The sequence below is a fragment of the Thalassophryne amazonica genome, chromosome 6 (genome assembly GCF_902500255.1).
Source record: "Thalassophryne amazonica chromosome 6, fThaAma1.1, whole genome shotgun sequence".
Lineage (NCBI taxonomy): Eukaryota > Metazoa > Chordata > Actinopteri > Batrachoidiformes > Batrachoididae > Thalassophryne > Thalassophryne amazonica.
Genome location: NC_047108.1, coordinates 115,709,512 through 115,737,480, shown reverse-complemented (window position 1 = coordinate 115,737,480; position 27,969 = coordinate 115,709,512). Strand labels below are relative to the sequence as shown.

Below are 27,969 nucleotides of genomic sequence, written 5' to 3'. Positions count from 1 at the left end.
ACCCGGCCCACCACCAGGACCAGCTCCCCTCCTCCATTCACTGCTCTTTGTCTCTCTCTCTCTCTCTCTCTCTCTCTCTCTCTCTCTCTCTCTCTCTCTCTCTCTCTCTCTCTTTCTCTCCAGTGACCAGACCTCCTTTACTTTCTGCTGCCCTCTTCACATCCCTCCACTTCCCTCTTTATTCCTCCTCCACCTCTGACAGTTGACGAAACAACTCAGCTTAAACTTCCAACAACTTTATAGCGGATCTGCAGCTTTTCCAGCCTCTCTAAAGACTTTATTTTTGTTCCTGACCTTTTTTGGTGCTCCACGCAGGCTGCTGTGTGTCTGGCGTGCGCGCCGGATCCAGTGTCGTGCTCTGTGCCCTGAGGGACTCCCTGACGGTTGATTGGAGGTGACTGACTGAAGTGAGAATGGAAGTTCAGCTGCTGCTGCTCCTGGCCCTGCTCGGACTTTTCTCTACCTGCACAGTTGCAAGTAAGTGATTTGCACGCGTGGCTGATGTGGTGCTGCCGGAGCAAACCGCATCACGTCCATGCTTCCATCTTCCGACACCGCACCACCCTTTGTCTGCTTGCTCACTGTTGAACTTGAGATAAATGGGTCCAGATTTATTTTGGTTTTCATGATCACATTTCATGATCATATTTGGCACATGAAATCATTTTAAGTTCTTTTGATGTTTCTATGATAATGGAATATTTTTTACCATTATGTCATTATTGGCGCCACCAAATGAAAAAGGAAGGCGGAGGTTACATGAGCACACGTCTTTGTCTGTATGGGCACAAGATGTTGCACATTCAGTACTGTGCAAAAGTTTTAGTCAGCCAAGATTTTTTTTTTTTCTTCATCAGTGAACACAAAAAAGGTGCAGTTGTTCCCATTCCAATTTCTCAAAAAATAAATAATAATAAAAAAAACTACATAAATAAAAAATTGTGTGTGTGCCTAAAACCTTTGCACAGAGGTGCATTTTCACGGCACTTCATGAACAGATGATCCTTGGCTGAAAGACGTGGTTAAATTTTTGTGGTGATCCACATCTGCCTTCATAACTTTCCTTTTAAAGAAAATTTTTTATGACATCATAAAGAGCTACAATCTGCACCCCCCCAAAAAAATGACCAAAATGAGCAGAGATCATGTGATTGGCCCTGTCTGTTTATGTACCCTGTAAGTGAAAGAGTCAACAGATTGTAATGATTTTTTTTTTTAAGAGATGTTCTTTGGGAGTTGATGATTAAGAGCTGCCTCTGAATTATTTCTTTGATCTCAGTTGATGTTTTCTTTTCCTGTCCTCTGTAACATTCCTGGCTGATGACATAAAGCTCTGTATTAGTCACACCCACAGTCATTTGGTGCTCACGTAGACAGTAGTCAGATTTGCTGTCACCACATTTCCACTGCACGTGCAATTAATCAACATTAAAGTCCAAAAAATACAAATGCACAGCCGAGAGGCGATGAAAAAACCTGACTCGGACTGTCTGCAGCAGCAGTGCGTTCTCGGAGCTGTTCTAGCTACACCACACCTTCAAACACATTAAAAAAATTTTATTTACACAAAACAGCATGAACTTTTTATATTTTTGCCATTTTTTAGTTTCCTAAATTCCAAATTCATTTTATAGTCTGTGGCTAGCACAATAACTCAGAAACAAGAAATGACATCCTGTTGTATGTGTGTTAAAATGTCATGTAACGAGGAAAAAAATGTTAAGAATTGGTTCAGTTTGATACGCAAGTTCAGTTTGTTTTTCTTATATAAACTATACTATAATTTTGTAACTATACTATAATTCTGTAAGGCTCAAATACGTGTAACGCTAGACCATTAGCATCGCGTTATAAGATGCTAGTAAGTTTTCATGCTAACATTAGCCTGTTAGCACATTTTCATGGTAACTGTATAACATTGGCCCATTAGCACCATGTTATATGATGCTAGGGAGTTTTTATGCTAACATTGGCCTGTGAGCAGGTTTCCATGGTAACAGTATTATTTTAAGCACATTATAAATCTCATTGCTCACACTGATCAGGATGTGTTCATCTTAACATTTCACCTAACTAAGCTAGCACCAAGCCAATTATACAACACAGGCAGGCTGTAACTTTACGCTGAAATAAGGAAATAGTCAATAACAGTATTAACCATTTCTGAATTCCACTTGGATTAAATATGATTTAGAAGTGCTTTGGAACATTTCCCATTATTAACCCAATAATTGCACTAAAGAAAGACTGATTCAACAGATTACAGCCAAATTTATTGGTTGTAATCAAAGTGATTATTTTATTTATCAGCTCATATTTCAAAAATATTATGAAAAAGAAAATTACTAAAATTCTTAGCTACTGTTATTTGTGAGAATTTATATACTTTATTCATTTAATAAAATGACTAAAATGTAGATTTTCTTTTGCGGGATTTCGGCTCGAGTGGATTTGTTGACTGGAATTTGAGCGAGGACACTGTGTACCGGTCTGCCACCTGCTGGACATATCTGGGATTGCTGAGGGAGCAGGTGCAGTTGAAGTTAAACGTTAACATTTGTTTAACAAAAGCACAATTTAAAACCTTGAAAAGTAAGAATGGTTATACATGCGGTTCGTGAATGGTTTTCTTGACAAAATAAATTTTGTCCGTTTAAACGCTCTCGATGGTAATCCGACATTTTTTGCAAAACGTGTGTGATGGAAAAGCGTGACTTTAACAAACGGAGGATTGTGTGTCCCTCGGAGACGTTCTCCTCCTCGTTTTCACCTCCTGCCTGATGAGGAACCTGTGGATTTGGAAACATGATGCAACAGTGAGCGTTTGTGTAAATTCTGAGCAGAAGGAAGGAATCTCCTCTGGACTGCTGCCAATCCCGCTTGTGCATATTAACACACCTCATGCTCATTTATCTGAAAGCTTATCCACCCCCCACTTCTTCTCTTCACATCTCCTCCTGCACGCTTTGCCCTCACCGGCACGGGTTTGCAGCAGGCGTCGTGGGCGTGACTGAGGCCTGAGGGCTCTGCAGGGTGGGGCGGCGCCAGGTCCCGTGGTGTATTTGAAGACAGAAGCTCTATGTTTACGAGGGCTACACTGAGGCGGGCACAGCGAGTGAGGAGCTGGAGGCGCACCACTCTCTTTCACATGGTTGTTAGGTGTGTGGAGCCCCGCCCCTTGGCGCTTGCCCTGTTTGGTTCCACCATCCAGTCCACCGCCATCTTTCTCACATTGTTTGCACTGTTTCCCCTGTTGATGACTTGGACCCCGGCGAGTGAGTTGGGTGGGGGCAGCGTCTATTTTTAAATGACAGCTTTTACCGGTCTTGTGTGGCCTTCCCGCCCCAAACCCACAGAGGGTTACTCTGTGGGGAAAAACACCCAAAGACCCCTAAAAATCAGGAGGGTGCTCATTAAAGTGTGCACCTCCACCAAGACCCAAAATGCCCCATCTTGTAAAACGGTTTTTACGATTTCCTGGATCAACCTCTGCTCCAGTGGCTTCAGGATGCTCTGAACCGTGTCATTAGGTTCCATGAAAACTGGTGCATTTCTAACATGGTCTTCATCACAGTGAGTAGAAATCCCTTGGTGCCACCCCTTTATTTGGATCTAACGCAAACGTTTAAAGGAGTCAAACACCTTTTCAGCAAGGTAATGTTGTTCACTAGCAAGAGGCATCCTCCGGTGCTGACAAATGAAGCCAACGTGGAAATGCCCAAACCTGCAGTTCCTCAAATGGCCACTTGAGGCTAGGTCAAAAAAAAAATCAGTCACCTCAAAAAAACACATGGTAAGATTTCCAAATATACAGCAAAAATAAACATGTTTACCACGTCTTACAAAAACAAAACAAAAAAACAGTTTGGAGGCTATAGCTAGCTTTCGCATTTATAACAGTATTTGGGGAGATTTTTTAAAATACATCTAATCAGTTTTAGCTATCTTAACTCACAAACCTATAAATAATTAGTGGCGTGATCACTTGAGCGACAGCTAGTGTGTACTGGGTCTAGGCAGAGTTGATTGGCTCTGCTAGCTGGTGCTGCTAGCTGCTGTGGACACAACTGTGTTTGTACTTTTTGAATGTTTTAATACAAATATCTTAGATAATATCTTTGCTGTGGGGGTAATTGTATTAACGGATTATTTAAGAAGTTGGTGGGCCAGTGTTTCCACTGAGTGAAATTTTAGCATTACTTAATTTGAATGTTAGCACCATTAGTGTTAATTAGATAGCTTGGTGATATTAGCTACACTGATGGTGCCAGGGTCATTGAAGCTATATGGTGGTCATACATTTTAATACGAGTACCCAAGCCACCTATTATAAGAACTACTACCCAATCCACAAATCACCTGAACACAAGTTACCTAATCTGCTGTCATCAGCTAGCTTGTAAACTGCCAAGATGCAGACATCCAAAACCAACCCACTTAAGCTTCAAACGCTTTCTTCACCGAGGTGTTTCCTCCACAAAAAAACACCAAAAATATTTTCTGCCTCTGGGAAGAAAACAAGCCTGGTGCTTTAAATGGCAAGGAGCTGCTTCTGGCCACACCCCCCTCCCTTCAAAGGCATAAACCATTTTTTCTTACAGAGGACTGTGTGTGTCTCACAGTGTGCACCCGCTCAGTGGGCATGTCTCACATTGCAAGCAGCGTTCCAGATAAGGATGTCTGTGACATATGTCACATAAGTTTCAAATGAACTGTTTCAGGCTGAAATTGTCACTAAAGCAGAATTTATACATGTACAGTCACAGAATTGTGGCACTTTGGAGGATGTGTAACATAAAATCAGAGCTAAATGTAGGTACACGTAGATGACAGCAGACTTTGCACAGTATGACCCCTTTAAAAATACTCCAAAATTAAAAAGTTTTAGGGTTCCGACATTTTCACCAACTTTTATGAAAATTGTCTGATTGGTTCTTCAGAGTAATTCTGTTAAACAAATGCATAAAATATATGTGAACATAAACCTCAGCGGTTTAAAAAATGAGACTAAAGGACACAAATGTCATCAAACTGTCAGCAGCAGCAGGATCGCCGTTGGGCTTCTCTCAGCCGCTAACATCTGGCAGCTGAAGATAAAGGTGCCCATGCCCGCTTCCAGAAGTGACTCAGAGGCTGTGCTCATTCTACAAATATTCAGACACTCCGGTGAGCCAGGAGGAGCGAGCGCTTCTCACGTCAGGCTCTTTAAAAAAAAAAAAAAGAGGAGGAGGAACTGAGTCATGCGTCCAGACGTTAGTGTGAGGACAAGGAATCTGTTTATGGAAAGCCGGCATTTGGACTGAAGACTGTCTTGAAATTTTCTACCAAACATGATGACGGTTGAAGATGGCGTTGGTGGCGGTGTGGACGTTGGTGCTTTGTGTTAATGTGTAACACGTCATGACAACAAAACTATTCATATCAAACTCTTGTCAAAATATTCTACCGTGGTTAACGGGATTCTTTTTAGTCCATAGGACGAACAACATTGAGATTCCCGCACGATGTGCCGTCTGATGATTCATTCATTCATTTTTCTACTGCGTGTTCGAGTTGAGGTGGCCGCAGTCCGAGCAGCTCATCCCACACTTCCCTATGATGATTTTCTGTGAAACCACTCAGTGAATTTTTCTGATCCTTGGGGTAAGTTGGACATTCTGATTGAATCCATGTGGACACCCCAGGGCCCCCAAGAAGAGCAAAAAAAGGGGACAATTTCTCCAATTATGATTTATTGCAGAAAAAACATTCAATAACTTTTTCTTTAATTTTGCATTTTGGTTGTGAGGTATATATATATATATATATATATATATATATATATATATATATATATATGTGTGTGTGTGTGTGTGTATATATGTATGTGTGTGTGTGTGTGTTTAGTCACAAGACCTCCCAAACTAGCAAAAAATAAAATAATAAAAAAAAAAAGAACCCTGACTTGGAATTTAAAGTAGGTGTTTGTGTAACCTGCGTCACTATGTCCTACTCTTGGGTGTGAACTCATAACCTCCAGGATTGGAGGCAGGCACTCTAACCCACAGCTCCTAGCGCCTGTCGCCAGAGTGGCTATTGGCCTTGTGGAGTGAGGTTACTAACTTCTTCTGCACAGCGCCACCTGCTGGCCTCATTACATGTGGAAATTTTCACATTCCAAGTTTCCTGAATTGCAGCTTTATGCTGACATGTGATCAGTTCATTTTTCCTTTTCTTCATTGAATATCTTTATTTTTAATGATGTCATTCCCACTCTGCTTTGTTACGTTTCAGGAATTTAATTCGACTCGTCTGTTAGGAGACTGAGTCCAATTTGATCTGATGCTGGATTTGGATCTTTTCTCTGGATGGGAACTGCTGAATGTTTTTGTATCTTTTCCAAACCGGCACAGGAAAATCTTTGTGGGAGATCGTGTTGTGTCTGTGATTATTCCACATCCACTTTGCTTGAAGTGGGTGTGGAATGAAGTGTCCGTGTCCCGCCCACAGGCTACTGTGGGTTAGTGGGGGGGGGGGGTTATGCTTTGTCAAGCCGTTTATCTCTCGTACGCTTCACTCCTCTGGTGCAGTAAAAACATTCCTTGGCTCCAAATGTGGACGCACTCCCCAATGCCGTCTACTTGGACACCGTCCCTCCCACCTGCAGCTGTCAGCTAGTGGCGCTCACACGCGCACGCGTGTGCACCCAAACGGGCGGCTGGTGACAGCTGATTGTGACTAATGGATGGACACAGACCCTCACTGTTTTCCCGTCTCTGTGCACGTCGTGCTTCTTCCCGGTGGGATTTAAACCCATTATGGAGCTTCTCTTATATCCCCTCCCCGCTCCACGCCCATCCTCCTGGTGTTTCTACATCCTGCCATGAGGACAGTGTTTGTGGGACATTTTGGAGCCGGTGCCCTTCAGAGTCGTAGATCATAGCCGGAATTATTTTGTAGAACCCGTTTTTCCTCCCGCTTGTATCTATAGATCAGGCTTTTCTTCCTTCTTTGGCATGTGGTAGTTTTTTCCTCTCTTTGTTATTGTTGTACCCTGAGGTGTAAGTTCAGATCTTGTTTCTGTGCCCGCTGCTTTAAATAGAAATGTGCTGCTGCTGGCCACGCCCTCTCCCAAAAGACAAACGGTTGACCTTTCCATCTGTCCTTCCTGGACCATGTGCTTCCTGGACAATGTCCACTGGTTGAGTCCAGGTGTGGATGTCTGTGACATATGTCACAGAAGCCTAGAACGAGCCATTTCAGGCTGATGTTTTGCTGGTACCAGTGTAATTTCTATATATCTGTGAGGATTTTTAACGTGAAACCTCAGACAAATCGAGCTGTAAAAGGTGAACGAAGATGAAAGTAGATTTTACACAATATGCCCCCTTAAATAGAGACATAAAAGCAGTGGTGGGCACAGCTAACCAAAAAGCTAGCTTCGATAGCCGCTAATCTGCTAACTGAAATGTTAACCTTTATAACACTAAACCAATAAACCACTAAAAAATTTAGCGGAAATTACAGTGAATCGCTAACTTTTTGTATTGCCTCAGTACACAGTCAGCTAAGCTAGTCTCGAGTTTAAGCACCGCAAGTGCTGCTTGGTAAATTCAAAGGCGCTCACAAACCAGAAACAAACAAAGAGCCAGAACTTCTCTCTTTATGCACCCGGCCTGCCACTGCCAGTACTACTACAAAAGCATCATTTATTTTCAACATGCTTCCACTCAGACAGTGGATAGAATACATGAAGTGCAAAGCACCTTTCACTCATGGTTTAATTTAAAACCAACTAATTTTGGACAGTTTATCGACATTAACGGCAACTCTGTCATTTTTACAAAGTGAAAATATAATAAAATATTTTTTAAAGTAATGCACTAATTCTGAAGGATTGATCGTTAAACAGACACGTGCCGAAAGGCATTATGGGAAATTTAGATGATCTGCTCTCATTACTCCCCCCCCACCCCGGTCAAAATGCATAGAACACTGCCATATGCTGGATGTGAATGTAATTTGTGTATGGAGGTTTCAAATCCTGCAAAATGTTGCATAATTTTGGGGAGTTCACATTGAGTCTGATCAGGCTGCAATTTAACCGCCGCACACGAACAACAGCATTAACATCCCAACATAAAACTCTTTGTTTATTATGCCTAAAACTCTCTTGAATATATGATCTGTGTTTATATACGTTGTTATTGTGTTTGTTTTATGTAAACCTGCGAGAAGTTCAGGTTGTTTCACCATTATTTTCAATGGGCAGGGAATCGTTCATGTTCCTGTTCATGTCATTCTGGAGGAAGCAGAAGTTTGCTCTTTAACATCCTGCTTATTGTCCTTTACAGCACTGTTTGTTCCAGAGTAATATATATCTATATCTATATCTATATCTATATATATATATATATATATATATATATATATATATATATATATATTATATATATATATATAGATATATATATATATATATATATATATATATATATATATATATATATATATATATATATATATATAAAAGCTAAACGTAGCAGACACAGAATATTTGGAATATTTGTTTTAGTAAGTTTTCAGGGTCTCATGCAGCAATCTCTTAAAAATGTTATGAAAGGCATAAAATTACATTTTGGTTGTCTAATGTGATTTCTCAGTCTTATTTTGACTGCAGCAACTCTCTGGTGCACAGGAGATTACGTGATATATCAGTAGGGTGAATTGTGGTACTTTAAAATGACATTACTGTTGTAAAACTGAAATAAACAAAAAACATGACAATTTTGACACCCCCTGTAAAGTTATTGTAACTTGTGTGTTGGATTTTAGAATGTGTGTGATCTGTGATCCAGTTATATTGAGACATTCTGAGCGTAAAACTGCATTTGAGAATCACAAGTATGTTGGTCTTTGTCACACCCCCATCCAGTAGATGGCAGTGTTCTCTTTAATTTTGACTGGGGGGGGGGGCGGGGGGAGTGATGAGAGCAGATCATTTGAATATAATTTGAATATTATTAATATAATAATAAAACTTTTTGGCGGATGTGTCTGTTTAACGCTCAAACCTTCAGGAATTAGCGCATTACTTAGCGCAATATGTGTGATATCATATTTGCCATTAATTTTAATAAACTGCCTGGAATTAGTTGGTTTAAATGAAACCATGAGTGAAAGGTGCTTTGCGCTTCATGTATCCTGCCCACTGTCTAAGTCGATGGCATGTTGAAAGTAAATAATTTTTTTTCTCTTCTTTGCAAGACCACCTGGCAGCTGGTTTGCCCCCATCTGCTGGGTGGAGAATTGAGCTTCTCATAGCGGCCTGATTATTGCAGAAATACGGCAGGAATTAACATGTAGGATTTTAGGTTTTACAGATGTTTCTGGCCGTTAAGCTTTACTCACTATGCCAGCAAAAAAAAAAAAATGTTAGCAGAAGTAAATTTAGCGGAAGCTAATTGGTCCACTGATGGTTTTCAGTTAGCTGAAAATCTAATCCGCTAATGAAAAGGTTAGCTTTGCTAAGTAGCTGTTAGTGGATTAGTGGAACTGCTCCCACCGGTGTGTAAATGTAAGCACAATTTTTTTTTTATTTTTTTTTTTATCTTTGAGATCTCATGAGGCAAGAATGTAGAATAAAGATAAAAATAAAAAGTTGTAGACAGAAAAATCCATCACTGTTCCCAAGTACCATTTTGACAGTTAAGACACAGGGACCCATCATACACCCGGCGCACAGCAGTGCAAAGTGCGGCGCAGCTGTCATTGCTCCAGTAATTTCCACCTGACTAATTTCTCCCCAAAACCAGTAAAATCCTGTCCTGTGGGCATAAAAGATGACACGTTTAATATCTTCTATTATCAGAGAGTTTTTGCACTTTGACCCCCATAAACCTGTTCTAAAGTTCAGCCCTGTTTAGTTTCACACAACCAGCCCAACAGGGAGATGCAATAATATAATATTATTATGATGGTATATTATGGCCAAAAAAAACTCATTTTCTGAGAGCAGTCTCTCTCTCTCTCTTTCTCTCTCTCTCTCCTGTTCTCATGAGATAGGTGAAATTAGATGCATAAAATACACAAGCAAAGGACAATTAAATGAAAAGCAGTAAGTGCAAACATTCTGTGGAAAAAAAATTGCTGCAAACTTCACCTCAGGGATCATTGGTGGGCCCCAAATCCGCTGTGTGCTGTGATAGGTTGGAGTTAATTCGTTAATGAGCCACAGATCCTTTCAGTTGCATCTGCTTCCCTGATAGAGTTGTGCACTTTGTGTACAGCATTTTAAAGGGAAGGACAAGAAACACTGACTGGTTGACATTATGTTTGGCGCACAAAACGCCGGTTAATAACGAGCACATGCAACCCAATCCTTCTGTGTATAGCTTCAAATTTGTAATGGCACACCCCAAATGGGCTAGTACTCTGTGCACGTCAAGAGGCTTGTCAAGAGAAATTGTCATTCATCCGTACAACAAAATCTTACACGTCCTAAAACTCAAGAACCATAAAACTCTCAAAATCTAAATTTTTAGACATTAATACTGGGAGGTCAAAGATCGGCCTGCCAAAAAATCATGCATTTCTGACATTTATAAATGGTGTTTTTAATGAATTTTTGTGTTTCAAGTAGGAAATATACCAGAAGCCCTGAAATGCTCACATTGTCCACTAGATGGCGACAAAAAGCTGTTCAAATTTGCAGCGGAGTCTTGACTGTTTATTCATTTGAGAAGCTAACTTCTGGGGAAAATAAGATAAACTGACAACCAAAAATCAACTTACAGTTGTGTCCATTGCAGGTAAAATGATTCTCCTCTGCAAAACCATGTTTGAGTCAGAGGATAAAACAGTAGAAGGTACATTTTGCATCTTAACTAGCAGTAATAATCACCCACACACATGCATACTTGATTAACTTTGCTGAGCCGCCAGGTGAACTCAGGCTGCTTCCGGCTTCACGTGGGTGCAAGTGAGCACCTGCGGACAAAATGATCCAGTGTGGAGTGCAATGACCCGTGCACAGCACCAAAAACAGCGAGGATGGCACAACTCTTAACGAAACCTGTGGGAAACCGAAAAGAAACCACGTCGACAGAATCCTGGACGCTCCCTCAGAGCATCTTCCACATACGTACGTATCTTCAGGGTGTGGCAGCGCGAGGATGACAGATTAAAGGAGAGGAAGGAGGCCACAGCTCTCTTACTCACTGCTGCAGCTGCGTTGGCGCAGCGGGAAGGAAACGCTCGTCACAGCTAATTGTTGGAAGTGTACACATAATGAAACAATCGTTTGCCGCCATCGGAGGCCAACTGCATGTAGCCTTAAGGTCAGAGTCTGCGACGCTCAGACCACTTTGTCATCACACTTACACAGTCCAAACGAACCGTCTGAGTCGCCAAGCAATTCCCCCCCCCCCATGCTGGCAGCCAGAGAATGAACAAATGTTTTGTTCTATTTACGCCGTCTGTTGCTAATGACCGGCGCTCACCAGCGCGGGACTGGGAATAACTGCAGCGGGTGTGACACAGCACCAAGCATTCAGAGTTATTTTTACCTGACTTAAGTATTATTGCAAGTATTTACAACAATTGAAGCAGAGTGAGAGCATGATGTCAGAGGATATGTTTAGACGCTCGCTCTCGGCCTGTGCAGCCAGATACGTTTGCAGAGACGTGGATGGTGGAACGAATTTCAGGCCAACATCCTCCGAGTGGAAAATCTAACCATAATTTTAGTGCCACGCTGAGTTCTACCACCTTAATTTTCGAGCAGCAGTATCCAGCTCTGAGTGGTGGTCACCAGAAGGTTGAAGATGGTGAGTCTGGAAGGAAAAGAAACCAGGCCTGGATGAAAAACACGAGGATAAATACAGCACATGTAATAATACGCTTGCTTAGCACAAACTCAAAGCCTCCATTTTTGCTGTAAGCGCTTAATCTGTGAGATATCAATGTTCATCAGTTCAAACCCACTGAGGGAAAGAACCTAAAAACTCATGATGTCTCCTCAAAGTTTTCACCGGAGGTGTCAGATTTTTACAAAGATGTAGTGAAGATATTGGAGATGTTGTTCAGTTATTGCAGTTTTAAATATGTTTTATTTGGGGGAAAATGACATTTCCAGGGGCGGTCTAATGCTTTGGCTGCCTAGGCTGACGCAAGGGGCCCCATGTGATATAGGGGCACCACATTTTTCTCCAGCGAAATAATTTGGCAGTGCTCACCACAAGAGTGGCCAACACAAACCTGTGCCACATAGACCACACAAACCAAAGAATTTTATTCAACAACTCAGCCAACAACAAAGGGTGACTGTCACCAGTTTAGGGATTATCCACATGTATGGCGGCAAACAGCACTGCCCTGCGTTTGAGGAAGAATTGGGGAAGTCCTTTTGTTGCTGCTCCAATATTGTGGTGAACACACATAACGACACAAACACGAAGAACGCAGATGACAAAAAAAAAAATACAACCACTAAACAGGTAAGAGCACATACCAGTGATTGCTACCATTATACAGACCCATTGCACGATGAGAACTGACTCATCTCAGAGTACTAAAATAGTTTTTTATTTATTAAACTGACAACTGAAATGTGTGTAAAAAGTTTCATTAAAATAGGTATTTTCACATACAGTGTTCATTTTTTTTTTATAAGTGGCAGGAAATGCCATTTGCTATATCCTCTCTTTTTCTTGTGTGTTCCTCAAATTCAGGTCCTCCACCAGAGGTCTGGGAGTTTGAGGGTTTGGTGCAGTATCTTAGCTGTTTCTACGACTGCACTCCTCTGGACAGAGATGTCTGATGTTGTGCCTGGAATCTGCTGAAGCCACTCTTCCAATCTGTGTGTTACAGCCCCCAGTACTCCTATTCCTACTGGGACCACTTTTGACTTTCCCTTCCACATCTGCTCCTGTTGCTCCTTTAGCCCTTGGAACTTCACTATTTTCTCCTATCTGCTCCTTCTTTCTGATGTTGCCATCAGCTGGGATTTCCACATCGATCACAACTGTGGTCTCCTTTCTCTTGTCAACCACCACTATGTCTGGTTGGTAGCCAGCTGCTTGTTTGTCTGGAATTTGAAGTCCCACAGGACCTTAGTCCTGTCTTCTCAACTTCCTTCGGCAGTGTCTCCCATTGGGACTTGGGGACTTCTAATCTGTATGCAGCACAGATGTTCCGGTACATGATTCCCCACACTTGGTTGTGTCTCTCAGTGTACAAGGTCTATTAGACAATAAACCGACCCTTTTATTTTTTTTTTAACTATATGGATTTGAATGACGTGCGATTCCACCAATCATGCTTGAACCCTCGTGCGCATGCGTGAGTTTTTTCACGCGTGTCGGTGATGTCATTTCCCTGTGGACAGGCCTTGAGTGAGATGTGGTCCCGTCTTCTCGGCTGAATTCCTTTGTTTCACACGCTGCTCGAGACGGCGCGCGTTGCTTTATCAAAATTTTTTCTGGACCTGTGAGGAATATCCGAGTGGACACTATTCGAGAAATTAAGCTGGTTTTCGGTGAAAAGTTTAACGGCTGATGAGAGATTATGGGGTGTTTCTGTCGCTGTAAGGACTTCCCACAGAGCGGGACGTCCTGCAGCGCTTCCAGGCACCGTCGTCGGCCTGTTTCGAGCTGAAAACATCCTAATTTAAGGCTTAATTCACCCAGGACGTCGTGAGAGAACAGAGAAGATTCATAAGAGGCCGGCATGAGGACTTTATGCGGACATTCCACTGTTTAAGGACATTTTTTAATGAAAGACGTGCGTGCAAATCTGTGTGCGCCGCGACAGGAAAAACACCTCAGTGTTGAAAACCATTTGTAAAATTCAGGCGGCTTTTGATGGCTTTCAACAAGTGAGTAACTGAGAAATTGTTTAACAGCTTGGGCATGTTCCAACTTGCCCGTTAAGGTTTCCAACGGAGGTGTTTTTCCTGTCGCGACCCCCCGCGGTCGGGTCCTGCCCGACATGCGACTCTGCCCGCACGTTCTTTCATTACAAAATGTCCGTTAACAATGGAATGTCCGAATAAACTCCTCATGCCGACTTCTTCTGAAAGTTCTCTGTTCTCTGACGACTTACTGGGTCAACAGAGCCTGAAATGTGGAAGTTTTCAACTTGAAACGGCGAGACGCTGCCACCTCGAAGCGCAGATCACCGCCAGGCACCATGGGCTGTTCTTACGGCGACACTTACAGACCAAAATCTCTCATCAGCCGTTAAAATTTTTACCGAAAACCAGCTGAATTTATCGAATGGTGTCCACTCAGTTGTGCCTTCCAGCTTTGAAAAAATTTTGATCAAACAAAGCAGCAGTCTCTGAGCCATTCCTAAACAATGAAAAAATCGACGAGAGGGTGGACGACTCCTCACTCAAAGACTGCCCACAGGCGAATGACGTAACCGACAGGCGTGAAAAAACTCTCGCATGCCCACGAGGGTTCAAGCATGTCTGATGTAATCACACGTGATTCAAATTCATATGGGTTTTGAAAAAAATAATAAGGTCAGATACTTTTCTAATAGACCTCGTATGCTGTCCCAGTGTGCATCTTGCATCCTGCCACTATGTGCTGGACTGTCTCTGGGGCACATTTGCACAGCCTGAAAGTTGGGTCCTGTCGGCTGTGGTGGACTCCTGCCTCTATGGATCTGGTGCTTAAGGCTTGTTCTTGTGCTGCCATGATCAGAGACTCTGTGCTGTCCTTTAGGTCAGCCTTTTCTAGCCACTGGTAGGTCTTATTGATCTCAGCCACTCCCTCTATCTGTTGATGGTACATCCCATGGAGGGGCCTGGTCTTCCATGATATCTCCTCCTCCTGTTCCTTATCACGTCTGTCTTCAGCTGTTTGAAGGTAGCAGGTGATCTCAGGGGGGCCATCTTCTAATGTATTCATGGATGATCCTTATCTCATCCTGGATTATGGCTCTGACACTCACTTGTCCTCGCCCTTCCTCCTTGCGTTGCTCATAGAGCCTCAGGGTGCTGGACTTTGGGTGGAAACCTCCGTGCTTTGTGAGGAGTTTTCGTGTCTTGACATCAGTGGCATCTAACACCCCCTGAGGTCAACTTATTATCCCAGCTGGGTATCTAATGACTGTTACGGTGCATGTATTGATGGCTCAGATCTTATTCCTACCATTGCGCTGACTTCTCAGCACCTGTCTTATCATCTGAAAGTATTTGGTTGTGGCTGACCTTCTTGCATCTTCATCATGGTCCCCATTGGCTTGGGGCATTCCCAGGTACTTGTAGCTGTACTTTGAATCCTGCCTTCTCTCTCTCTCTCTCTCTCTCTCTCTCTCTCTCTCTCTCTCTCTCTCTCTCTCTCTCTCATATATATATATGTGTGTGTGTGTGTGTGTGTGTGTGTATGTGTTTATTTGACTGAAAACAAAGCAATAATGAAAAATCAAAGACTAAAACTTCAAATGCTAAACTTGTCATTGTATTTATATTCTTGGCCCTTGAGGTCTGTGATTTCTTGAGCGAACGCCTACTGTAGATATCAACATGAGAAACAACTCAAAAAACACAAACAACAGAATTAAAATGAATTCAGAGGTGAAAACCCAAAACTCAGCACAGCTTCCAGCGACTGCTGCGACAGCGTCTTACTCCACAGGAAATGAGACAGAGGATCTGGTGCATAATTAAGCAGACATAGAACCCTGAAAGCCCTTAAAGGCATGATGTAGGAGTGATGGGGGGCGGGGGGAGGTATGGATGTATCTTTATGAGGTCACTGGGTGTGGTCGCCCTGTTAGTCATGATCTGTGTAAGAAACAAAAGTCATGATTTTGCACGATGATGTCAGAAAGGAGAGTCAACTTTGACTCTTAGCATTTCCCCTTTGTTTCTTAACACCTTCTAACATTATGATGAAATAAATATAAAACTTAAATGCTTAATCCAGTAGTTCATCAGTAATTAAAGTTGTCCAAAATTTGCCACTGTGATTGTCTGCGATTGACTGCGGTTAAAACATGTTAGCATTAGCTTTGGTGTGCTAACATGTTAATGGCAGTTTATTGTGTGTTTATTTGGTTGTTTGGGCCACATTATTTGTGAATTTATCAAAATCTCTTCCTGGAGTTCAGCAGTGACATTAATTTGTTAAAATATATACATTTTGTTTTGTCTACGTCGTATTCCGTAGACCTGTGGTTGGCAGATCTATGGAATACGACATAAATAAAGCAAATTACTGTTTGCATTGAGCTGGTGATCAAAGATGTTAGAATTTGTGTTTTTTTATATATATTTAATCAACACATTTTACAGTGTCAAAGCCGAGGTTTTTCCAAAGCCTTATTTTTATCTTCTCCTCCCCCAACATCTGCAGGCCCAACAGGGATCCCAGAAGATGACTATGTTACCCTCAAAGAGGCCACGTCTGCAACCACGGAGATCGTGGTAGAGGAAGTGACTGATGTCACGTGGTCTCCATCTACCAACCTGGTGTCAGTATCTGATGTTGCCATGACGGTACAAGTGACAGAAGCTGGCACGGAGGAGACACTTGTTGACCTGACAGCTGCCCCTGAGAAAACCACCTATGAGACAGAAACTCTTGCCGATGCTGGTATGACACCAGAGCCTGTTGACACAGAGGGACCCACTGTGGAGACAGAAGGCCCCACTGAGGCCCCAACAGAGGGTGAGATCGAACCCATGTCGACAGAAGCCAATAAAGCAGGTGATGAGGTGATCATAGAAGATGGCACAGTGGGTGAGCAAAGATACTTATACACTCTGACAGATAACGTTAACTGCTATGATTTTCAGTGTACTGACAACTTTGGAACTATATGAATTACAGAACAAACTATGCAAATCTTGATAAAAGCGCTAAATTTGGCATAAGCGACATTTATGGCAATTTTGCAAATCTGCCACTCAAGATGGCTGCCATTTTTTCAAGATGGCCACCATAATGATGCGGCATATTATAGGGTTCCCCTGTAACAGTACTGCCAATGTGGCTAACGGCACCAAAATAGGCCAATTTATTTTTGATGGCATATTTTGCAAATCTGATTTAATTAGACATTCAAAATTCAAAGATGATGGCCTTTTTCAAGACGGCACCATAGTAGCCTGTCAAATTATGAGGTCCTCTTATTTAAAAATGTAATTTTCTTGTACAAGTCTTTATAATGAACTAATTGGTATTATTTGGATTGAAAGTGAGTTCACATCATAGCTTTAAGAATAGATTTACCTTTGCTATAAGACCTTGTGAGGTTATATCAGAGCAAACACAGACTGAAGTAAAACGTGACAAACATTCACCGTCAATAATAGGAAAGAAACACATGATAGAATATTCAACTTTTTAGTACTTTGTGTGTATCCTATTTTTTCTTGAATGTCCAACATCATGGAAAACCAGCTCCCAAGATGTGGCTTTGGCAGCCACCTTGAAAAATGGCCACCATGATGGAATTTCATGTGGCAAGTAGATCAGTATTGTTAAAAACACCCTTGGGAACACGTCTGCATATTTTGGTGCTTTTATCCTAATTTGCATGATTCTAGCATGACATGGTTTTTCTGTTCCACTACTAAAGCAATTTTCTTTCAAACCTTAAGTTGATGCATTGCAATACATCAACTTATTTAAACGTTTATTTGTGTTTGTGATGGAGGGTGGGATGTTCAGTTAGAATTCCACTATTTCTTTTGAAGGATACGTTTGCCCCTGTACATTTTCAGTTGTTGTCCAAGTGGAACTGGAGTTGTATTGGGGCATCCAGTGTAAAATTTGTGTCAAATTCTAATGCAGATCTCTCCCGGGTCCACTGTGGCAAATTGAGCAACTGGGAGCAATTGAAAGAAAATAAAAATTGACTTTAAATACTCAAACATAAGAATCCATTTTTATGAACCTTGGTTCAACAGTAGAGCACAGGTCAAGAGAGAACCCTTTAAGTATGGGTGCTGATCCTGATCCAGAGGGGGGTCCAGAGAGTTGTTTTTGCTTTGGCAACATTGTGAGTTTGTCAATTTCTCATCAAACTGCCTGAAATTGCATTTTGCAGCACTCAACAGTCCCTTCAGCTATATGAGCCCCAAAACCATATGCCAAGCCTTCAATGATATGTGTAAAAAAAAAGTTGACGAACATGGGAACAAAATGTTGCTGGATCCGCCTTTTGTTTCAGAATCACACCTAAAGTGAACGGTTTCTTCATTGGTCAATGCCCCCTCGGTTTTATAAAAATTTGTGAACAAGTTCTTCAGTACTCTTATAACTTTTCAGAGATCTGCAATTTACCAAGTGCTCGTCTAGTGTGAAAAAACCTGTGTAACATACAGTAGTGTTCAGAATAATAGTAGTGCTATGTGACTAAAAAGATTAATCCAGGTTTTGAGTATATTTCTTATTGTTACATGGGAAACAAGGTACCAGTAGATTCAGTAGATTCTCACAAATCCAACAAGACCAAGCATTCATAATATGCACACTCTTAAGGCTATGAAATTGGGCTATTAGTAAAAAAAAAAGTAGAAAAGCGGGTGTTCACAATAATAGTAGCATCTGCTGTTGAGGCTACAAACTCAAAACTATTATGTTCAAACTGCTTTTTTTTAGCAATCATGTGAATCACTAAACTAGTATTTAGTTGTATAACCACAGTTTTTCATGATTTCTTCACATCTGCGAGGCATGGAGTGAACCAACTTGTGGCACCTTTCAGCTGTTATTCCACTCCAAGATTCTTTAACAACATTCCACAATTCATTCACATTTCTTGGTTTTGCTTCAGAAACAGCTTTTTTGATGTCGTCCCACAAGTTCTCAATTGGCTTTAGGTCCGGGGATTGGGCAGGCCACTCCAAAACATTAATTTTGTTGGTTTGGATCCAAGAGTTTGCTGGTTTACTAGTGTGCTTGGGGTCATTGTCTTGTTGAAACACCCATTTCAAGGGCATGTCCTCTTCAGCATAAAGCAACATGACCTCTTCATGTATTTTGACACATCCAAACTGATCCATGATACCTGGTATGCGATATATAGGCCCAACACCATAGTAGGAGAAACATGCCCATATCATGATGCTTGCACCATCATGCTTCACTGTCTTCACTGTGAACTGTGGCTTGAATTCAGAGTTTGGGGGTCATCTTACAAACTGTCTGCGGCCCTTGGACCCAAAAAGAACAATTTTACTCTCATCAGTCCACAAAATATTCCTCCATTTCTCTTTAGGCCAGTTGATGTGTTCTTTGGCAAATAGTAACTTCTTCTGCACGTCTTTTATTTAAAGAGGGACTTTGTGGGGGATTCTTGCAAATAAATTAGCTTCACACAGGCATCTTCTAACTGTCACAGCACTTACAGGTAACTCCAGACTGTCTTTGATCATCCTGGAGCTGATCAATGGGTGAGCCTTTGCCATTCTGGTTATTCTTCTATCCATTTTGATGGTTGTTTTCCATTTTCTTCCACACATCTCTGTTTTTTTTGTCCATTTTAAAGCATTGGAGATCATTGTAGATGAACAGCCTATAATGTTTTGCACCTGCGTATAAGTTTTCCCCTCTCCAATCAACTTTTTAATCAAACTACGCTGTTCTTCTGAACAATGTCTTGAACATCCCATTTTCCTCAGGCTTTCAAAGAGAAAAGCATGTTCAACAGGTGCTGGCTTCATCCTTAAATAGGGGACACCTGATTCACACCTGTTTGTTCAACAAAATTGACGAACTCACTGACTGAATGCCATACTACTATTATTGTGAACACCCCCTTTTCTACTTTTTTTTTTTTTTTACTAATAGCCCAATTTCATAGCCTTAAGAGTGTGCATATCATGAATACTTGGTCTTGTTGGATTTGTGAGAATCTACGGAATCTACTGGTACCCTGTTTCCCATGTAACAATAAGAAATATACTCAAAACCTGGATTAATCTTTTTAGTCACATAGCACTACTATTATTCTGAACACTACTGTATGTGTAAAACTGCAGTTCTGTCACTTGTTTTCATAATAATATACATTTCCTTTATTTTTGGATTTTACCTTATATGCATTTTTTTACCTTCATGTCTCACAGAGAGCTTGAGTTCCGCTCAGGTTTTCGGCATTGTGATCGGCATTTTGTTGGGGGTGGCGTTCCTCATCGGTGTGGTGGTTGCTGTGGTGAGGAGGAGGGGAAAATACTCGTAAGTCCCTCACTTCTGCAAGAAAACACACAAACCTTCACTTCGTGTGAATGCAGGCAGCTGACCTATAAATGGACTTAAAATTCAGGAGGTTTTAGTCATCGATGATGTAAACGGTGATGAAGTATCTCAGGCAGTGATGGAATGTCTCTTGTACTGAATGTTGTTCCCCGGAGATAAGAGAAGGTCTCATTCCACCCTAATCGATCTCCAGTGGAGCCTGACAGATATGGATTTTTTGAGGCCGATGCCAATAACAATATTTGGATGAAAAAAAATGCAGATAATCGATAAATCGGCTGATTTGCCGATAGCCGATAAATCAGCCGATATTTTTTTTTTATTCTTTTTTGGACCCTTAACAAAAAAGGTATGAGCTAAAAGCTGAAGCTTTGTCCTCATATTTGATTACCTTTATAACAGAGAAGAATTTTCAAGTTCAAAAAATGCAATCAAGAATTAAACCTTTGTGAAATTAGCAAATACATATCCTTAAAAAGAGTTGTGAAATACATCTGATCTTGTACCTCTTGTTGTTGCAACTTAGATATAGGTTCAGGATAAGGATATACATCCTTATAAACTTACTTGTATGCTTTTGTCAGCCGATCAGTGCAGTGTGATGGCGAACTACGGGGGCTGGTGTTGAACACATTTAAGCAGGGGTGTAAGCAGCTCTCAGTTGAATATAGTCAGAGCTCCATCTGCTGGACAAATGGTGCAAGGACATTTTACATTGCCGACACAAACATTATTTCAGTAACTGTTCTGTTTATGAGAAATTATCGACATTCTATCGGCAAAATTTCGGCCGATAGTGAGTACTTTGAAAAGGGCTTATATCAGCCGATAATAACGGCTGGGCTCTAATCTCCAGTACTGAAAATGTCCCACCACTGTGCTTCGCTCCTAAAAGTCATAGATGAGTGTGTTCCTGCTAAGCTCCGCTGACATCAGTGTCGGGGTTCTCATCACCACGTAATGATCTGATCTGGACCTGCAGAATCCTGAAACAATTTTAAATATCATTTATAACATTTTTGTCTTATGGCCATGGGCTTGTCCAGGGGTGCCCTTGAATGGCATGGGCCACCCCTGCAACCTCACCCCGGGTCCCACCCCATTATTGTAACCTGTGACTGGCTCTCTACCTCGTCAGTGGCAGGACCATATGACACCATCATAAAACCCAGCTCCACAGTGCCCCTTCCATGCACCACTGTGATGACGCTGTTCTCGTCACAACATCACGACCATCATTTTGCACCACCATTTTTAATCTTCCTATTGCATAGCGTTCAGTGTCATGTTTTATCTGCACACCGTGCACTATGTTCTGTAACTCTGTTTTTACTCTTAGCACTGCAAATACATTCTTAGTGCAGTTCATTTCTTTGCACAATTTTGTATCCTGTTCATTTTTGTATTTTATTTAAACTGTAATGTTTTAGGGTGGCATGGTGGCTTAGTGGTTAGCACTGTTGCTCACAGCAAGAAAGTAATGGGATCGCATCCCACCTGGTCATTAATGTGTGGAGTTTGCATGTCCTCTGCGTGGTCACGTGAGTTCCCTCTGGGAGCTCCTGCCACATTTCCAAATAAATGTCTCTTAGGTGAATTTGTGACTCTAAATTGACCTTAGGTGTCTGAGTCACTGCGTTCTTCCAGCCATATGTGGCCCTATGATAGGATGTTTGTAGCATGGCCCAAGCAGAGGGTCACCCCTTTGAGTCTGGTCTGCTTGAGATTTCTTCCTCAGAAGGAGTTTTTCCTTACCACTGTTGCTCTGGGGGTTGGTAAGGTTAGACCTTACCTGTGTGAAGCGCTTTGAGGCAACTCTGTTGTGATTTGGAACTATATAAATGGAAAAAAATTTGAAATTGAAATAGACCAGTGGCCTGTCCAGGGTGTACCCCGCCTCTCTCCCAGTGATCGCTATGATAGCCTCCAGCTATCCCATGACCCTTAACTGGAGTAAGCGAGTACAGAAAATGAATGAATACAATGTTTATATCCATATGCCATATTTGCCAGAGTACAAGTTGCTTGTTATTTCGTACTTTGAGAGGTCCTGCAACTTCTACTCAGATGCGACTTGTATCCTAAAAAATATCACACTTTCATTATTGATAATAATCATTATAATGACTCTATTTTGGACTTTCACCTGGAATTAAAGCACCAAGCAAAATAAACTCTAATAATAAAATGATAAATGCCAATAATAAAAATAACAGTCCAACGATGCATAAAAATAATACAGAAAAAAGGCACGACTTATACTCCAGTGTAACCTATATATGGGGTTTCCTCTTCAAGATGAATTTTTTAATAGGTGGAGAATCATATACTCCAGAAAATACTTTATACAAACTTTACCATTTTGCATGTATTCCGGACATGGCTTTTTTTTTAGGTTTTTAATTATTATTATTTTCTTGTGTGGGCTAAATGCAGTTAAAACACTAGAGGAAAGCTTGTTTTTGGAATATTTTTGCTTGCCGTCTTGTATAATGAATTGTCTTGGCATGTTCAGGTAAAAATGGTTATTTGTGAATGGAGTCCAGTACTCTCTTTAAATAACTATAATAATTGAGTCAGTGACTTCATTAACTGTTATTTTGCGTTGAAATTGAATATTTAAAGCTTTCAGTTGACTCTCTTATCACCCAGGTAATGGTTGTGGCATTGTTCTGATTTTGAATCTGAATGTGAAGCATTCAGTAGTTGGCCCGTAGACTGGACAGCCTTCTGTCCCCCTCCTCAAACGTTTGTCATGTTTGCGGTAAGCGCGTTGCTTTGTTTAGATTCTGACGTCATTCAGTTCCTTCACCAAGATGGCAGCTGAAACTGCTCATTCAGTGAATGATGATGTCCGCTTGAGTCTTTGGGTTTTTTTGTGTTTTTTCATGTCTTTGGCGGGGTGGGGGTGGGGTGGGGGGCATGATTTAGATTGAACACTTTGAAATATCATTTATGTGCCACGGTACAATACTTCTTCTATGCATTTGTGTCTGTACATCATGCCACCGCTGCATCAGCACCCCCCCCCTTCCCAACAGGGGCACCCCAATCAAATATGTTTGGCTTATAATGTGACACAGATATGTCGTATTCAAATTTCCTTTTGAAGCTGCCTGAAAATCTTCAGTCTAGTGAAATATCTATAAATGTCACCAGTTTCTTTCATGCTGTTGGCTGATATTAATGGCTTTCTCTGAAGTGATGGATTATAAATAGATTTATAAATATTAAATAGGTCACAGTATATCCAAATTTTGGAGAAAATACTTCCTTTTATCTATTCAATCATTTTCTTCAACTTTGTGAAATGGCTTTTTTTTTTATCTAATTCTTTACCAAACTATGATGTTATAAAGTTCTTATGGCAACAAAAAGCCACAAATTGTACGTTTGATTTGCAAAACCCAAACCATGTTTTTTCCCCCCATTAATCAAGATCCTTGTGTGTTACAGTGACTTCACATAAAAACCATTTCAACTTAGTAGTCGCTGTAACTAGAAAGTCATGATTATTTGTGTTAACCGTTTGATTTTCTCTCCACAGCCCTTGAGGGAAACGTGGGTGAAGCAGCAGGAGCGTCTGAAGTTCTGGAAATTCTGAACTACTGAACCGTGATACCAGTTCCGGTCATTAAAACAAACAGAACACCAGCGTTAAATCTCACCAGGACTCTGAACTGTTGCAAAAAAAGGTGGTGGGGGGAGGTGTGTGTGGGTGTGGGTGGGTGGGTGTGTGTGTGTGTGTGTGTGTGTATAACGTGGACACACGGGGCCCGTGAACCTTGAAGTCTCTGGTACAAAAGGCTCCGACTTCCCCAACTCCAAAATCATTCAGAGGGAACAAAACACGATGGGCACCGGATCTTCAAAGGGCTTTTCCAAGTGTTTTTTTTAAAGACACCAGGACATACACAGTGACAGGCACAGATATGAATGTGGGTTTGTCAAAGCTCTGCAAAATCATAAAAAAATCTAGAGACAAAAGTCCATGAAAGGGATGTTAGCGGGTGAAAAATCACAAAGCAGATTTGGATTCCACAGGGTGTACGTATCACAAAAAACTCCTTAAATTAATTTTTCAGTTGTTTGATATTATTGGGTTCACGGTAGCCTTACGCTGCGGTCACATGACAGATTGCCAACAGCAATATTGTCAACTCAGACGACTGAAGCAGGAAGTGCTGGAAACTTGGTGACCTGCCGTGGCTGCTGTGTTAGCATTGTGGAGCTAAGCATCACACAGATATTTACCATCAAAACTGTTTTGATAAAGTTTTGCAAATTCACAAACTGTTTATAACCCCAACCTTACCTGCTGGATCTACACCAGCAGAATAAATCATTAGCAGATGAGCTCAACCAGTCTCATTACAGTCTAGCTACATGCTAACTAGCTTGCTAATGGTGTGTTTGCATTATTGTGTGTCTGTGAGGTGTTGCTGCATTGCATCAAAAGTTCAAGTTTGTTGACCCTTGACCATGCAAATGCACTGACCTTGTAAGTGTAGAGCGGTGACTGTGCTAAGAGGCTAATGCTAATTGCCATTTTGTCATCACCCATAATGCAATGCAGTGCTACATGACACAGCGTGCATGTAAGATTTTTGGAAGAGTTCCAGTTTATGGTTTCTTTCTATGAATAGAAATATATTCACATTTTCAACGCTAGTATTGCAAGATTTTTCCCATTAAGGGCAAATAAGAGAAAGGACAAATAATTTGGAGTGAAGAGGTCAGTTTCCAACTGTAACTTTTACAGCAACTTCGCAGGACCGGATGTGTTGGAATTTCTAGAATTGCACAACAACAAATTAATTTTCTGCCAAGACCAAAGTCCGGGAAGAGGTGCGGGGCCGTACAAAACTGCAGCAGGGCGTACAAATGCAGCTAGTGCATGCTAATGACATAGCTAATAGTAGCAATGATAGCAATATCCTGCCACCAGCACTAAGACAAGCAAAACATAAACTAATACATTTGCAACTAATTCTTCTCCACACGAGTCAAGACAGAAGTCAGACTACCAGAGCAAGAATTTTAGCTGAGGAAGCTTCTGCGATTAGAAGCGAAACGTCCTTGCGTCAAGCAACCCAGTCCAGTCGAAGATTCAAGTTTCTCTACTACTTGCAACTAAGCTAGCAAAGTTGCAAGTAGTAGAGAAACTTTGCAACTAAGCTTAGCTAGCTAGCTTAGTTGCAAATGAATGATAATTGTTTGAAAGGAACATATTTCAGGATCCAGTCTTAAAAGTGACTGCAGAGTCGATTAATCTGTAATTTTGAAACAGTTACTGTTCCAGGACGGTAGAATTTTACAAATTGTGTGTCATGACACAGAAAGCTAGCAGAGCCGCTGTTTTCATCTCCACAAATGTCAGTATTCTCACAATGCCTTGTGACTGGGCAATCATGGCCTTTTGCCCGTGAAAGGTCACCAAGTTTTCCAAAACTGCAGCTGAATGGATTTGATATTTGGTCAGATGCTAACTGTGACTGTAACATCAGGCTACTGTTGCGCCTAACAGACTGTTACAACCCCTGAGCACCAGCTGAAGTATTTTATCACAGCACCACTAAAATACAGCAATTGCTGAACTAGTGGAAGTATTAAGTGATGAACTTGTCCTAACAAAAAAAAAATAATAATAATATAAAAACACCTTCCCGCGCACCCTCAAAATGTCTGTGTGAACTTTAGCAGAAGGGTTTGTGCCACTGTCTCTGGGATTCTGAAACTCCTTTAAACTTCTGAAGTGCATTATTATGAAAGAGTATTTATTGCATTCACTAGATTAAAAAAAGTTTGACTGCTGATCTCTTAATTTACGTGAAATGATCTCATAATTATGAGAAATAATAATTACATAATTATGAGATCCCGATCTCAATTACGAGATTGGGCTATTCTTTATTTTATTAATTATTGCTATTATTTATTTATTTACTTATTTATTTTTGGCAATCGCATCAGTACTAGTGGCTTCCGTACTTCCAGACCCTCAGTAAAGACAAGCGTGAGAATTCCCGAGTCATAATCGAAACTCGGCAAATTTGTAACCGCAGATGCTGCACTGTGATCGCACACCACTTCCATGCGGACAAAAAGTGTGGATTTTCCCCTAAACTGTTCCTGGATGAATGAAACTCCTCCCACGAGGTGGGGCATGGGGCACCCAGACTGGCATACGCCGGGCTGGCAGTAGCCCCTCACTGTCCCTCAGTGTTCGGTGGGACTGTGTGAATGAAAGATGGACATCTGTAGGGGGGCGAGATGTCTCATTTTGGTGAGACGCCCTGTGCTCCTGCCTGGACATTCATCCAGGAGCACCTGAGGGGAAAATCCACACTTTGTGTCTGATCATGTGTTATCATCATTCTAACCTCAGCCTGCTTCTTTACTGAGAGACTGGAAGTACAGAAGCTATTTATATAAACAATTTAGACACCGGAGCTTTTCTCGTAATTTTGAGATCAGCTGCCAATTTTTTTTTAATCCAGTGAATGCAATACGTTTGCGTACATTATTAATGTGAATCGACTTATTTTATTTTTTAACTGCCACCCATTCCAAAGGACCAGCTTAAGTCATTTCTGGCTTCTTTGTACCACATTCAAGTCAAAACCAGACGACAACAACATTCTTGTGACAATGTGTTCATAGTACTTCAGTGAATATTTTGTGTTGATACCAGAGCAGTCGGCCACTGTTGCGTCACAGACGTGACGCTTCATAGGTGCACTTAGATCAGAGCACGATCAAAGAGAGCAAAGTACCAAGAGGAGACACTCAATAGAACGCCGCATAGCAACGGATTCCCCCAGGGCTTCGTTCTGCCGCTGCCATGTTGGACTGTTTTAAACACGTTAGACCCACAGAGTCTGTGGTCAGAACCCATACAGTCTTTGAATAAGTACATCAATACATGAGTAGCCTTAACGTGTTCATAACGTGTTCATTCAGAGGCGACACCACAACCGTACAGTCACTTTAACTCATGGTGTCAAATCTGATGTGTCAGAATAATATAGTTTGACATCACAAATATAAACAGCATATTACAGATAACTGAATATCCACCGCAGATAAACCAAACTGTTTGTGCAAACTGTCCACATCCATAAAATGATGATCTGATGACTGACAGCACTGTGACTCTTCCTCAACAATCACAGCTGACGTCGGAATATTACGCTTTACATGTCCGTCGCTGCGCGTTGGTCATTAGAGTGCGAGTTATCTGAACTGAGGTTCATATTTGTGCCTGAACTCAACGCTGTTAACGTCTCCGTTTCCATTCTAAACCAATGAGCAGCCAGCGAACAGGGAGAGCTGCTGTTAGATCATTTTTAAGGAGACGCAGCGCACACAGTAAATGAAGTTTTTTTTAACCTGTTGGTGTCGCCTCTTGCTGCTCTATTCTCTTTGGTGTGGTGTTAGAGGCAACAATGTACTTTTTTTCCCTCCCTCTTACTGTTTGCATTTGTAAGTATGCATAAATGGGTGTATAAATGACTGAGTCTCCACTTGGCTCTTTTTGCTTTACGTGCATCTTTAGCATTTGCACTGAATGAGTGATGTTACGCTGGAAAAGCTTTTAGACACTGCAGACGTTTGCAACGACTTTTTTGCCTGTTTCCTCCCTTCTGCGTTGCCAGATATTATCACCTGTAGGGCTTTCAATTTTGCCATTTCATTTGTTTTGACCCTTTTATTTAATTGCAGTGTTTTTGTTCATACTATTTCAATAAAAAAATAACTGAAAACACCA

General features: G+C 41.3%; 1 protein-coding gene across 1 annotated transcript; it reads left to right on the top strand.

The window, feature by feature from the left end:
* The first annotated feature begins 97 nt into the window (after positions 1-97).
* On the top strand, positions 98-27,969 carry si:ch211-156j16.1 (uncharacterized protein LOC564557 homolog). The gene is made up of 4 exons (XM_034173201.1): positions 98-477; positions 16,347-16,733; positions 20,069-20,177; positions 23,746-27,969. The coding sequence occupies exons 1-4, from the start codon at positions 414-416 to the stop codon at positions 23,750-23,752; spliced, it is 567 nt and encodes a 188-aa protein (XP_034029092.1). The 5' UTR covers positions 98-413; the 3' UTR covers positions 23,753-27,969.